This window comes from Gavialis gangeticus, unplaced genomic scaffold (assembly GCF_001723915.1).
Source record: "Gavialis gangeticus isolate Ggan-Ray unplaced genomic scaffold, GavGan_comp1, whole genome shotgun sequence".
In the NCBI taxonomy this organism is placed as follows: domain Eukaryota; kingdom Metazoa; phylum Chordata; order Crocodylia; family Gavialidae; genus Gavialis; species Gavialis gangeticus.
The window spans coordinates 7525444-7540052 of NW_017728995.1; the positions used below are offsets into that span (position 1 = coordinate 7525444).

Below are 14609 nucleotides of genomic sequence, written 5' to 3' on the forward strand. Positions count from 1 at the left end.
TCACTCTCATGCATTTTTAGATTATAACCTTGTCATTCAGTGTTGTAAAGCAATGAACATGTTTGCACTAAAAAATCGTAAGATACTAACACAAACATCTGCACTGTGATCAATTATGGTTTTAAGTACTCCAAAGTGATACATTCCAAAAGAACTCATCCTGTAAAGCAGGGGTTCTTAACCTTTTTTGTGCCATGGACCCCTTTGGCAGTCTGGTGAAGCCTATGGTCCCCTTCTCAGAATGAGTGTCTGCAGACAGGAAGACTGTGATCACGTGCGATCTAGCTGCGGGTCTAATAACTACCATAATTTCGAAGTAGTGATGGGCGTAAACGATATTTCGAGATATCTGCAACAACTGTAATGTGATATGAAAATAGCTGTGATTTCTATTGGTGACAGTCACAGGTACTGCTAATGCTACTGTGGTTTGTTGCCTACATTCATAATTGACGGAAATGCTAAATTTCAGTTAGAGGTTAGTGAAAATAAAGATGTAATTTTTTTCCCATCCAAGTTCACGGACCCCCTGAAATCTATCCATAGACCCCTTGGGGGTCTGTGGACCCCAGGTTAAGAACCCCTGCTGTAAAGTGTTTACTCACTTGTAATAATTCAGTGAAAAAATACTTCTATTGATATACTGTAAAAGCAATGTGAAACACTCTCAATACAGTTATAATCAGGGTTTATTCCCAAGATGAATATTACTGGTAATGTAACTTTGCTATACTGTCTGTTTTAATCGCATCATTTTTTCCTATAGTGACTGTTCATGTCTACATAAATATTAGACTAATGTGATGATGTTGTTTTTGAGCTTGTAAGAAGCTAACAGGGATTGTTATCAACTAAGACATTATTTTGAAAAGTGGCATACATAATTTGCCATCTTAAAAACTTTCAGTTGGGTGATAGCTGTTGTTTGCAAGAAAAGTAATTTGTACCTAACACTTACCTTCACTAAAACATTGCTCATTTTATTGTCTGAGCCTTTTCTTTCTCTGTCTTTCTTCCTTTTCTTTTAAAATCATTCAATTTCTTAAAGTACATCTTAGTGACAGTTTTCAAATTGTAATGTTTTGGGAAGATTAGATTGTACCAAGGAGATAGATATGGCCCAGTGTTTTAATGCAGTATAATTGGGGAAATACTAAACATCACTGACCTCATTTCCTTTAGAACAATGAAAATTAATAGTTTCACGTTTTATTAGCCTGATATTCCAGATGTAGTGTACATTTAATTAAGTGTAGTTTCCTTTTGGTTATGGTATGTGTATCTGTTTTTTGTCGCAAATTCTTTCTAGTTTTACAGTTTTCCACATGTTTTCTTTCACCGTTTATGATTTTTTCAAAGCAGAGCTATAAGGATTTAAATCACTTTAGCATGCAGCAAAACAGTTCCCATTCAAACAATAAACGCCATTTTAAAAAGCCTTTAGATCTTCTGTCACTTCATAAATATAAATGTATAAAAACATTATGCAGTTGTAGTGCCCACCTGCTAATTAAATGCAGATTTCCTCAAACTTGTTTTAAAATCTGCTTATTTGTTTCAACTCTGTTTCTGTTCAGAATACATATGGCCCTTGTGAAACTAATTATGCTTATGGAGCAGCTGTTAAATTTAGTGCAACTAATTTTATCCAATATTTTACATTTTAATTGATTACCTGTGAAGAAATTAGCAAATTAACACTTATTGTGCAGTAACTGAATGGGCTTTTATGGATACTTTCAGTTTTTACAAGTGGACTAAGTGTTGATGGAATAAAGACATTTCTTAGGTTTTTAGATAGGAAAGTTATTGGTGAACCTTGATTATCTGGTGTGAGAATTTAGGGATACTGAGTGATGCCAAGCATCTGTGTGTTCTGTAACTTAGACATGAAAAGCAGATTGGAAAGTAATAGCTTTTTCACAGAATTTTGGTAACATATGGGCTTATCTGGATCTAAGAACTCTTTGAAGATCTTTGAACTTGACTAAATGACTTAACCTTTGGCATGGTGGGTGGGTGGTGTATGTGTGCATGCATGTGTTTGGTGCTTTTGAAGGAGGGGTAGGCAGTCTATGCTCCATCGTGAGTTTTTCTCATATTATTTTTATATTTTGAACATTTTAAGATTTGAGTTGCAATATTAAAGTAATTGCTACCTTTTTAACTTTGCTATAGTATAAAATAATATTAAAATGAGTTTACTAGTCAAATGAAAAATATTTTTACTTTTCATAAAATTAAAATAGAAGTATTTAAATTATATTGGAAAACTTCACCTGCAGTAATGTTCATTAATGGATCTTCCTTTTACTCTTGCTCTGTATACTTTGCTAAAATCAATTTATCATATAACAAGTATAACTAACTTCATGAAATAGGCCATCTTTATATTGGGCTAGGTTTTGGAGTTATGAAAAAAGCTGAGAAGATGGTCAGTAAGCAATGTAAGCATAAGGATAGTAAAATTTAGTAAAATTCAAACAAGTCTTATCATCTTTCAGATGGCAATTTATGGGTTTTGAATAAAATGTTAGTGCAGCTTGTCTTATGATGAATTTGATGCATTTAGTGCCCTTTAATTTTCAGTTCTTCATAAGCTTATAAGTATTAGCATTCTATTCTCAAAACCATGTTAACTAGCTTGTCAGAATTAATAAAAGGCTCTGTGATAGGAACAAGATAGGTAGATTCTTATTGCCAGGAGTCGCGTTTGATTCAATGACCAAATTTTAAAAAATGTTAGGCTTTTAAGTGAAGGGTGAAACAAGACAAATTTAATAAAAAAATGAAAACAATGGTTTCTGAAATGAAGGTACACTGTGTAAGCTTTAGGCCTGTATGAATAGAGAAGTATTTGATTCAGATTTGGAATCAATTTGGCCAGGCCAGAGCGCTTCTGGAGGGGCTGGACGCGTTCAAGTCAGCGGGTCCGGATGATCTCCACCCCAGGGTGTTGAGGGAGCTAGCTGGGGTTATTGCAGGGCCCCTGGCACGGCTCTATGAGCGATCGTGGTGCTTGGGCCAGGTGCCAGATGATTGGAAGGTAGCAAATGTGGTCCCCATCTTCAAGAAGGGGAAGAGGGAGGACCCGGGTAACTATAGGCCCGTCAGTCTTACCTCAATCCTGGGGAAACTCTTTGAGAAGATCATCAAGGAGCACATTTGTGATGGGCCGGCATCAGAAATGATGCTCAGGGGCAATCAGCATGGATTTATTAGGGGGAGATCATGTCAGACCAACCTGATTGCCTTCTACGATCAGGTCACAAAGGCCATGGATGCAGGTGTCGCGGTGGATGTAGTCTTTCTGGACTTCAGCAAGGCCTTTGACACCGTCTCTCACCCCATCCTAGTTAAAAAACTAGGCGACTGTGGCATAGATGCCTACACAGTCAGATGGATTGCAGATTGGCTGAGGGGTCGCACTCAGAGGGTGGTGGTGGATGGGTCATATTCGACCTGGGGGGAGGTGGGTAGCGGAGTCCCCCAGGGCTCGGTCCTGGGGCCTGCGCTGTTCAATTTCTTCATCAGCGATCTGGATGATGGGGTGGAAAGTAACCTGTTTAAATTCGCTGATGACACCAAAATTTGGGGGGAGGTGAGCACGCTAGCAGGGAGTGAGAGATTGCAGAGGGATCTGGATAGGTTACAGGGGTGGGCTAACAGGAACAGGATGCGTTTCAATACGGACAAGTGCAGGGTGCTGCACTTGGGCAGTAGGAACCAGCAGCACACTTACACAATGGGGAACTCCCTACTTGAGAGCACGGAGGCAGAAAGAGATCTTGGAGTCATTATTGACTCCAAGATGAACATGGGCCGACAATGCGAGGTCATGGTTGGCAGGGCTAACCGGACCTTGTCGTGCATCCACAGGTGCATCTCGAGTAGAGCCAAGGAGGTGATCCTCCCCCTCTACGCGACGCTGGTCAGGCCACAGCTGGAGTATTGTGTCCAGTTCTGTGCGCCCCATTTCAAGAGGGATGTGGACAACATGGAGAGGGTCCAGAGGAGGGCCACCCGCATGATCCGGGGACAACAGGGCAGACCCTACAGTGAGAGACTGCGGGACCTGAACCTATTCAGCCTCCACAAGAGAAGGCTAAGGGGGGACCTGGTGACTGTCTATAGACTCACTAGGGGGGACCAGAAGGGTTTGGGGGAGACGCTGTTTCCCCTAGCGCCCGCTGGCATAACAAGGAGTAATGGGCACAAGCTGATGGAGAGGAGGTATAGATTGGACATCCGCAAAAACTACTTCACGGTTAGGGCGGCTAGGAGCTGGAACCAACTTCCAAGGGAAGTGGTGCTGGCCCCTACCCTGGGGGTCTTTAAGAAGAGGCTGGATGCCTACCTGGCTGGACTCATTTGAGTCCCGTTTCTCTTTTTGGGGTTTTTTGTTGTTCTCCCGCCCTGGCGGGGGGTCGGGCTAGAAGATCTACTAGGTCCCTTCCAACCCTTAATCTATGAATCTATGAAATTGGTTTCAGAAGATTCGGTGATTCGGCCATAGAATATAATGGGGAATCACTGAAATACCTATAACTTTGTCATTTTTTGGCGGATTTGGATGAAAACAGCAGGCATGGTAGCCCCTCTGAGGGCATGAAGCCTACCAAGTTTCAAGGCTGTAGGTGCATGGGTTTCTGGGAAACTGCACCTCAAATTGTTCAAAACAAAACTCGTGACGTGACTTTGTGTGTGTGTTAAAGCACAGAGAGATGAAAACAGCAGGGATGGTAGCCTGTAACGGGGGGCCTTCCTGGTGTTGGTTAGATCTCCACCTGCCTACCTGTTTCTGGGCCAGCCACCTGCCCCTCTTGCTCAGGCAGAAACTACTCACAAAAGGGACAGAAAGGCTGCAGATAGAGGCTTATATGCTGTTTCTGCATCCCTCTCCCAGAGCACTGTGCTTGGAAGGTGTGAGGGAGGAAGGGAGCAGGAGGCCTCCGAAACCCCACGCTCCGAAGCTAACAAACCCGGGTTACGCCCCGCGGCACAAATTGCCAGGGCGGGCACACTCACCCTCCACAGGTGCGTCCGGAGGAAAAGCCCCGAGGCAGTTCCGTCTGCTACAAAGGGGACGTCGAAGGCAGCTGGAGGGGAGGAACCGGAAGTAAGCGGCGGCGGTGTGGAGGTCGGCAGGAGCACCCGAGCATGGAGAAAGGTAGCCCGTAGGCACGGGAGGACCTTCTGGGGTAAGGGCAAACCCCAACGGGACCTGGGAGCCGAGGAGCAACCGCCCCAACGCGGTCACTGACTGTTCTGAGCCAGTGAGAACGGCTCGGCTTGGCAAGAGCCGGCGAGCCATATTTCCTTTAATAGAGGGGCACTCGCAGCTAGGAAGGGGCTGCCACTGCGACGGAGAGGGGCCAGTGGACCCCGCAAGCCCTGGAACAAATCAAGTACTGCAACTGGAGCCCGAGGAAGGGTGGTAGCCCCACAGCGGACAGGGAAGGACTGGGGAGGCCCATGAAAGGTCCTGGCAGCCTCCCGGCTCCGGGGAATCCCTGGCTGTTAGCGTTGTTGTTTTTTTTTTTTTACTCTGATTTATGGACCCTGGGCATAATATCTTGATAAGGGGGCTGAGCAGACGGTTGAGCAACCTCATGGAGGTATGGGCGAAGGTGTAGGGGCGGAGGAGCCCTTGACAGCGTGGGACCTCTGGGACCCAAGTGTCTCATCTGTGGACTGACACATTCCGGATTATTCTCACTGAACCAAGAGGTCATCAAAGTCGTGGCAGGTGGTCCGGAGGCAACCAGCCTACAGACGAGCATTGTCAGGGGGAGTACCCTGGGGATGGTCCCCTACCAAGAGGGTCGGAGGCTATGGCGTGTAGTAACGAGATCCGAACGAGCCCCCCCTTTTGACAGAAGGGTACTCAGGGAAAAATCAGTCACTGACTAGCTATAGATGTTAGTCTTTCTCCCCCTGCTCCCTCTCCCTCTCCCTCTTCTCAGTTTCTGTTCCTGTGAAGACTGCCTTCCAAATCTCTGAATCTTTGTCTGAATCTTCTGATGGGGTGCTAAATGCTGTGTTATTGACTCCCTGCTGGCTCCCTCACTGGTCAGAAGCAGTGAGGTGAGGGGAACCCCTCCCTAATTGGAGCATCCTGCTGGGGCCTGGCCAGGCCAGCCCTCAGCTCAGCACATTGGAGGGGAAGGAAGGGCTGCTGTAGTGCCCCCTGGCTTGTAGCCTGAGCCACTGCAGGCATGTGCCTGCATGTTCTCAGTCCAGTGGGAATGTCTGTGCACTTGCAAACTGGTTCAGCCTAGCCAGGTTAAACTAACCTGGAAAGATTGAGTCAGTTCAGGCTCAGGCTTTTTGAATGTCTGTCCCTAGCCTTGGAGAACATTATTTATTAGGCATGTTGCACTGGCATTGCCTAGTAGCTGAATGTAGTACTTTTTTTCCTTTTTTGCTATAAAATAAATCTGTATCCAGGAACATATAGGAAAAAAATGTATTTTGCTTACGAAGTCAAACACACTTGCCTTTTAGGAAATGTAACGCAATTTCATACCATGCAGCCTTATTTCTGTCCCTAGGTATGTCTGGTGATGATCTTTTACATGGTCACATGCTGTTGTCCAACAGATTTAGATAAAATGTAAAGGTTATGCCCTTTCAGAATTTAATTAAAGAGGGGTGTAATAGATTGATATGCTACAGGACTACATTGGGATTCATAGTTTCACTTTTGAATGGTTGTGGTTGAACCATGCATACTGTGTTGTGGAAAAGCTGATGAGTTATACTAACAGGTGGATTTAATTAGCTTTAACCAAAGATTGGAGCCTCCCTTAAGGATGGAGGAAATTGGCTATGGTCTGGGAAACTGTGGTCCTGCAGGGATAGAGGGAAAGCTTAGGCTGTAGTTTATGCTGTGGGAATACTTATCAATAAAAAAAGTCCCCAAGATGAGAATAACTTTCAACTTCATACAGACTGGCTACGCTTTATTTACCTCTTCAGTGGAATTTGGGAACTTTACCAGTTTGGGTTTTTTTTCTTTTTGCCTTAGTACAAGTGCACTTTATTGAGTTTATACTTTGCCCAAGACACTGGAGTTAATCCTTCTTGTTTTTTAAACATTGCATTTTATGACCAGAAGTGGTAAAGGATCCTCACTTTCATGTCTTCTGTAAAAGTTTGTTTTCAGCCCCACCCTTCAAACCATTTCTTCTTTACTGGAATCTCTTCCAAACACAAGCTCGGCTCCATTCACTTTATGAAATCCTAGCCCAGAGTCGGCTTGACTAGCCTTAGTCCATGATTTTTTTACATTAAGCATTCCTGTATTACACAAAATTAGTGTTTTGCTGTAAGTAACAAAACCAACACTTTTTTTTTGAGGTCAGATGATAAAATACTCTTTGATTTCTGTTTCCAAGATGTCTCAAAAAAACCCCCTTTAGTTGTTGCTGCTGCTGACAGTGCTGATATACAGGACAAAATAGTAGTCTTTGCTGAATAAGGGAACTTAAGATAACCAGGGATCCTGGTTTTCTCTGTTTAAAAATTACAAATTCTCTGATACAAATGCAAATTCTCTGATTTAAACCCCCTAAAATCCGCAATTAAAATGAAATGCCACTATATCTATAGAGAGATCAATTAAACACAATGCTTTATTGATATATTTGCAAGTTCAAAGCAATCTGGAAGCCTCAGTCACTATAATAAAATATATTCTAAGTACCTACAAATTTTGGTATTTGATTTTGGGTTTTTTATCATGGAAAATTGGAGCTCTTCCTGCCTTGTTAGCTTACCAGCATGCATATCCAGGCTCCTCACTTCTCACCCACAGCCTCTCAGTCCAGCCTCACTGTGGGGTGTGAGGTGCCATAGTCCCCACCCCCTAGCCCTGCTAAAGGAGGCTTTAAGTTGCCAGGGCTATGGGGCTAAGGACCTGGGTCCGCAGTCCCCTGCCCCTGCAGCAGCACCCAAAACCTGGCAGCTGCTGTGGTGGTTTCGTTCCCCCTCCCCTACGGGTGGCACAGCTGGAGCGGAGCTGGTGGGTTGTTGTGGTCTGCCCACGGCGGGTTTGGGGTCCCTGCCCTGCTGCCCTCCATGGTCCAGCAGGTGGGACCCAATGTAGCAGGGCTGGGTGGGGAAGCTCAGTGTTGCCACTGGGAGCTCCATGATACCCTGGCAAGGTACACCTTGCCTGCCTGGCTGCAGTGAGGAGCACAGCTCCACACTGCCATCCCTGCTGCTGCTGGGTGTGCAGGGGGCACCTCACCAGGGCAGCGCAGGGCTTGCAGGGGCAAGGGGCTCCCCTGTCCGGCTCCTCTGGGCCCTGCTGTACCAGGTCCCACTCACTGGGCTGTGGAGGCCCCAGGGGGAGGGCAGCAGGGTGGTGATCCCAAACCTGCGGTGGGCAGCCTGCCCCTACCCTGCACACATATCACCCCCTGCTCACCCTGGCAGTGCACACAGCAGTGGGGAGCCAGCCTCACCCCCGTGCCCCATCCCCAGACAAGCTGCCTACAGCTCTATCCTGCTCTCCGGCAAGGCCCTGTGGCCATGCATTCCCTGGGTACCAAGCCCAACGCACCACCCAGCCTGGGCACCAGTCCCAGTTGTTCCCACCTCCTTCTCTCTCTCCCAGTGGGGACCTCAATCCCCCCTCACCCCGTCTCCAGACTTACCTGTGAAAGCTGGTCTCCAGGCTACCCCTAGCCATGTGACTGCATGAGCATGCACATACATATGGTGCCCCCTGCCTGACCGTCCTCCTCCTGTTCCCTGCAGCCCCTTGCAGGCTGGAACTCTGCCAGCTTGCAGAGAGCTCTTTGCAAAAGTGAAAAATCTGTGTTTTTTCCATTTTTCCATGGGAAATGGAAAACTCTGATCCCTGAATATAACTAACTTTAAAACTTTGCAGTTTCCTCTTTAAATTTTTTTCTGTAGCTAGGGACATACATTAAAAAAGCCTAAGCCTGAATTGATTCAATCTTTGCAGGTTAGTATAACTTGCAAAGCTTGAACTGATTTGGAGGTGGATAGACATTCCCTTTTCATTCCATAAATGCAGGCACATGCCTGTGGGGCTCACAGCAGGGGCAGTGTGGAGATCTTGGGGAGAGCTTTGGATCTCGATCCCTGAACTAGCAATAAGGCATGATTTAGATTTGATGTTGGATACCACAATCATGCCTCCTGCCATGCATGTGTAGCCTGACAGGAGGCTTGATTGTGTGGATCTCACATCAGATCCTATCACATGTTTATCTGAACATCTAAAGAGGTCCTCTAATACAGTTTGCTGTTGGCTTCCTCCTCATTCTAGTGTGATGGCAACAGCTATTCTCTTCTCCCAAAATGGCTAGTCAGGTTTTGGAAAACTTTTTTTCACTCTCATGAAAGCAGTAGTCTGGGCCCTGGTGAGAAGCAGCCCTGTGCTGTTTTGAGAAGGCATTACTTTTCTGCATGTTCTATTTAAATATTGCATCTTGCTGGTTGTTTTATTTTAAAGCAATTTATTTATTTTATTTATACTGAATGATAGTGAAGTTTTGTAATGTGTTATTTCATCCCCACCCAACCCAGTATATGCCAGGGGTTGGCAGCATGTCTCATGGCCCAGATCTGACCCTTGGAATTCAAGGGTTTGCCTGTACCTGTGTTGCCATCACTTATCCCAGCTCCTACCCCACTCCTTGGCTGTGTGTTCTTAGCTTCCAGGCAGTGGTGGGGCTGCATCATGTCTGGGGAGCTGCAAGTTATGTCCATACTGCCACTGCTTTTCTCCACTCATCCCTCTCCACCCTCACCTTGTAGCTGCTCCTGTGCTGCTACGATTTCTCTCCCCTTGCCCCTTTCTGCCTGGCCTTGGTCCAGGTATAGCAGCTATTTTGGGGCCTTCTAGCTGCCCTTGCTTTGCTGCCTGTCCTTCCCACTTCTACCTCCCTCTGACTGCAGTGCAGATGTAGCTTCCAGCCCATAGGGAGCTGTGGCTGGGAAGTGCAGAGGAGTGGAGTAGAGAGAAGCAGTGGCAATATGGATAGTGTGTTGTAGCTCCCCAGGCTTGTTGCACCCTCCCACCACTTGGAAGCTGAGCCCACATGCAGCCAGGGACCAGGGGTGGGAAGAAGAAGCCACAGTATGGTCACAGCTAGCTGACTTCAGCACTGGTGCAGGAAAACCTCCCCTCCCTACCTCTCTTCCCCCACTATGGCACAGTTGAAAGCATCTCAAGGCACCCCAGGGTGCTGTGGCATCCTGGTTGGGAATTGCTGGTTGTGTGCACACATTGAAATAATCTGTGATAATTCTTTCAGGTTTGTTACCCTGATAAAGAAACTTATCCAGAGCTGCATTTACAGACATTTGGATCCCATGTCCCTGAAGTGCTGACACTATGCAGCCTGGGGGTGCCCTGTGCACACATCTTGGCATGCTCTGCAGACTTCCTTAGTCTACCTGGCAACAGATGGCAGCAGTGTTTAGGGCAGCTTTAGCAGACTTCCCATGGTCAGCTTGTTTCCCTGCAGCACAGTATGGGGATTGTGAAAGAGGCATGTTCTGATCCTTGCTGGAGCAGTCTGAGGAGTGATATGATCAAGTGGGGTGTGGGATGTTGGAGGACCATGTTCTCTTGTGAGAAAAGCCACAGCATGTGCAGACATTTGTTCTCCCAGAAGAAATTTTCAAGAGTTTCTTAACTCTGGGTGTTCCCAGGTTTTTTTTTCTCTTGGAGCAGCCATTTTTACTCTAGGAGGAAAAGCCTGAACATCTGTACATTTAAGATTTCTCCTGGGAGAACAATGACATTTAGGAATTATTTTCCTAAATGATCTACACCAAAGGTTCTCAAACTGTGATCCGTGGACCACCACTGGTCCACGAGCTCCATTCAGGTGGTCTGCAGAAAGGTGACCTAAGGCTAAAGCTGACATTTACACCTGACTTCCTAGAACTTTGCTCAAAAAAACAGGCACAGCCATTGCATTAGAAAGGTAAGACTATTGATATTAAAATATGAGTTGTGTGCTTTGATTTTGTAGAACAAAAAAAGTTTAAGTGGTACACCGAGACCCTCAGCAATTTTCAAGTGGTCCATGAAAAAAAAGTTTGAGAACCTCTGATTTATACCATAGCTATATACCCACTTATACCTCAAATGATTAAAACATTTAAAAATATGTTAAATGAAATCATGACTATCACTTTGGTTATGATGCTTTAAACCAGATATATACTGGAACGGTGATTTTGTTACTTCTCACTTGAATATTGCCAAAAAACTATGCTTTTAATAGAATTCCTCTAATTTTTCCAATAGCTGTACTGATACTGGATTACTTTTTCAGGTGCTTTGTCATTTCTTTACATTTAATGAGTTTAGGGACAGATCATTTGTACTGTTTCTGAGTATTCTGGCACGCAGTGTAAGTAGAAAAAACCCCACAATTGCGGAGTTTAAATCCTGTGTAAATGTTTTCCATAGGTCACGATCAAGACCTCATCAACGTTCTTACAGTCGAAGTAGTGAAAGATCTAGTCATAGAAGAACTCATAGCAGGTCTCGTGAAAGAGAACGTCGCAAAGGCAGAGATAAAGAAAAAATGAGAGAGAAGGAGAGGGGCAGAGGGAAAGAGAAGGAGTTGTATAGCTCCAAGCGTGGGTAAGTGAGATGACAAATCAAATTAATTCATTATGTCAGTTAATGAAAACCAAAAAAATCCTTGCATTGCTTTGTGTATTACTAACAATCAACTTGCTAGGCTATGTTTGTACTTTTAAAATATCTTCACTGCGTGTGCTTTAGTGTTTAAAAATGTGTATTCATAATGTCCATTTGTTTAAATTTCCCATTGTTTGGGAATGACTTCACTGTTACTAGCTATAGGTAGACATGTGTATATTCATCAATTAAATAAGCTATTTAGTATAATTATGTATTTTCTTATAGATTGAAAGGTTATAATTAACAGGTAAAAAAATGAAGGGAGGATTGATAAGGAAAGAGGACGTAAGGCACTTCTCTACATATAGTTTTACTATTTATCACTTTGTTTTGAGACAATTTTTTTACTTGGTTTTATCCATGACATGAGTATCCATGATAGTGTAACTATTGGTAGCAGTACCTCAGCGTGGTTGACTGCAGTTTGCAATACCTATTGCATTTTGCTGAATTGGGTTAAATGTGGATTAGGAGTGTAATATCTTTAGTTTTATGCACAATCTCCATGAATGTTGAAAGATCTAGACCACAACTTCCTCCGTGGTTCTAGGGTAGTGGTTTCCAACCTTTTTTTGTCGCAACCTGCTGCTAGGGGCAGTGTGGTGGTGGTGGCCCTGGGGCAGGGCAGGTCCTGGCACATGGCACGGCTCATCCTTTGTGCGCAGCGCTGCTGGCATTGCCCCCGCGACCTTCATTTGGGTCGTGACCTGAGGTTGGGAACCGCTGTTCTAGGGCTTTGGGTATGTCCGAAACTTACTTCAGGTTCGTGTCTATATACAAAATATGGGTGTAATATGTAAGCCTACTGGATTAGATATTGATATATATTTTTTTTAACTTTTCAGTACAGCGCTCAGATTTCTGAAATTGTCAGCAATTGCAATCAGTACATCAGTAATGTAGGCAAGGCTTTTGAGGTGTTCATGGTAATTATATTGAGATGTTTGGTGTTTGTTCTGCTGAAGTTTCTGGAAAACCTAAAGAGTAAATTTAGTGTTCTGGGCAGCATTCTGTCTTATTGAAGTAAGTTCTAATATGCTAGGCTGACTATGAGCCATTACTGAGCACATAATGGCTAGTGTGTTTGCCTGTCCATCTGCTAAACTCTAAGAAGGAAGTACATTATAAAGCACTTTGCAATATATGAATATGCTTTATTAAAATATCCCTTAACTTTATGGTCTTTAAAAGTAAAGATCAATATAGGATAACTTTGGGCAAGTAAAAGTGCCAGGAACTTTTGAGTAGCGACTAAATTCTTTATTGCCTTATTTTCCTGTAAATTTGACACATTCACTAAACTGCATATAAACTTATGCTAATATGCAACAAAATTGTCATTCTTTTTCCTTGATCCTTGTAATATTTTGCATTATTTTTTCCAATAATGCAAACAGTTTGTGTCATTAGTCCTTGGGGATCAAATATGGTCTGAGGCGTTCTTGTGACAAGGATTTGACGCTGTTTAAAAACACTTAAAGCATTATTAGACTACAAAATGAAACTTACCTAGGATGTGGTTGTAATTCACTCTATGAAGATTTTTTTTTTTATTTATTTAATCAAAGGTAGTGATCAAAGAATATACAGGGAACACAGTAGATCTAAGGAGCTTTCTCCTTTTTACAGCAATTTGTCATTTAGCAGGCTTAGGTTATCAGCCCCACATTAATGATGGCCTTCCAAAACAGCTTACTTGAATAAGAAAGGAATGGATATAATATAGAACTGTTTGTGTGATTTAGTTGCTGAGAAACACAGAATGTTACTTCCAGTTCTATTTCATGAGTTAAAGCTAGATAAGTATAGAATTAGTTTAGTCTAATAAATGGGTAACATTTCTTGTTATGTTCTCTATATGCAGATCTAAATGATGACATAAAAATAAAATGCTGTTTTCTAAGCCTTTGATGCCACCATGCTCAAGGAAAATGAAAGCAAGAAAGAGACTTGATTGGCATTGGGCTTTCAGTGGTTTCACCTTTTTTAACTTAGTGTCATTTATTGTCTTTACTGGTAGTGGGAGGAGTATGAAAAACAAAGTCATTCTTTGGACAAGGATCCTCTACCTGCTATCCTATTAAATAAATGTAGGAAAAATGAGATAATACCACAAAAACATTGAAGAAAATGTTTGCTTTTGTTATCATCTACTGTGAGGCAACTTTTCCTCCGTCATTCTAATTTTTCATGTAGCAACAGTGAGACCCCATCATCATTTTGTACCGTCTTGCCAGGCAGTTTCTGTGGTGAGCACTGATACAGAGTCCTTTGTCTACTGGTGGCTTTACAGCTGCTCATTAGTGTTGCCTGTGGGCGTATGTACACGAGATGCTATGGTGCAGTGGTAATGAGCTACTGTGTTGTAGCTTGTTACTATGGCACTATAGCATTGCCAGGCACGAATTGTGATGGCAACACTACTGAGCAGTAGTGTCTAAAAAAACCTGTGCAGTGACAGTACTGTGTAGTAATGCCAGTTATTGTCCAGTCATTTAGTACTTGGTTAAGCAAGTACTAAATGACTGCAGTAACAACTGAGCAGCCTGCCACTCGTGTAGATGCAGCTTGTGAAAAGCAGGTGGTAACACTACTTCTTCTGGGGCTTTTACCACCTGTTGTTTCTTGGTAGTATCTCTCGTAAGTTAGTAATAGTACTAGAGCTTCTGCTTTTAGTTGTATGTTTCTGGCAACATGATGATGATGATGATTCCTTTTTTCTAGCACAGTGTAAGTAATATAGTAAATTGAAAATTTTCCTCTCTCAATAATAAAGAAAACATCTTGTTGCACTAAGGGAGAATTGAGAGAGAGACCTCTGTAGTATGCTATGCATTTTTTGAGGGAGATGCTGAAAAGGATTTATAGAAGTGTGTGTGTGTGTGTGTGTGTGTGTGTGTGTGTG

The 14609-nt window shown here is 43.6% G+C and overlaps 1 protein-coding gene across 2 annotated transcripts in view; it reads left to right on the top strand.

The window, feature by feature from the left end:
• RSRC1 (arginine and serine rich coiled-coil 1) overlaps positions 1 to 14609 on the top strand; it is a 363612-nt gene that overhangs the window by 64286 nt on the left and 284717 nt on the right. For both annotated transcript variants that reach the window (XM_019503205.1, XM_019503206.1), the window contains exon 4: positions 11465 to 11641. In XM_019503205.1, the coding sequence (XP_019358750.1) occupies positions 11465 to 11641 (177 nt within the window). The remainder of the gene's footprint in view (positions 1 to 11464; positions 11642 to 14609) is intronic.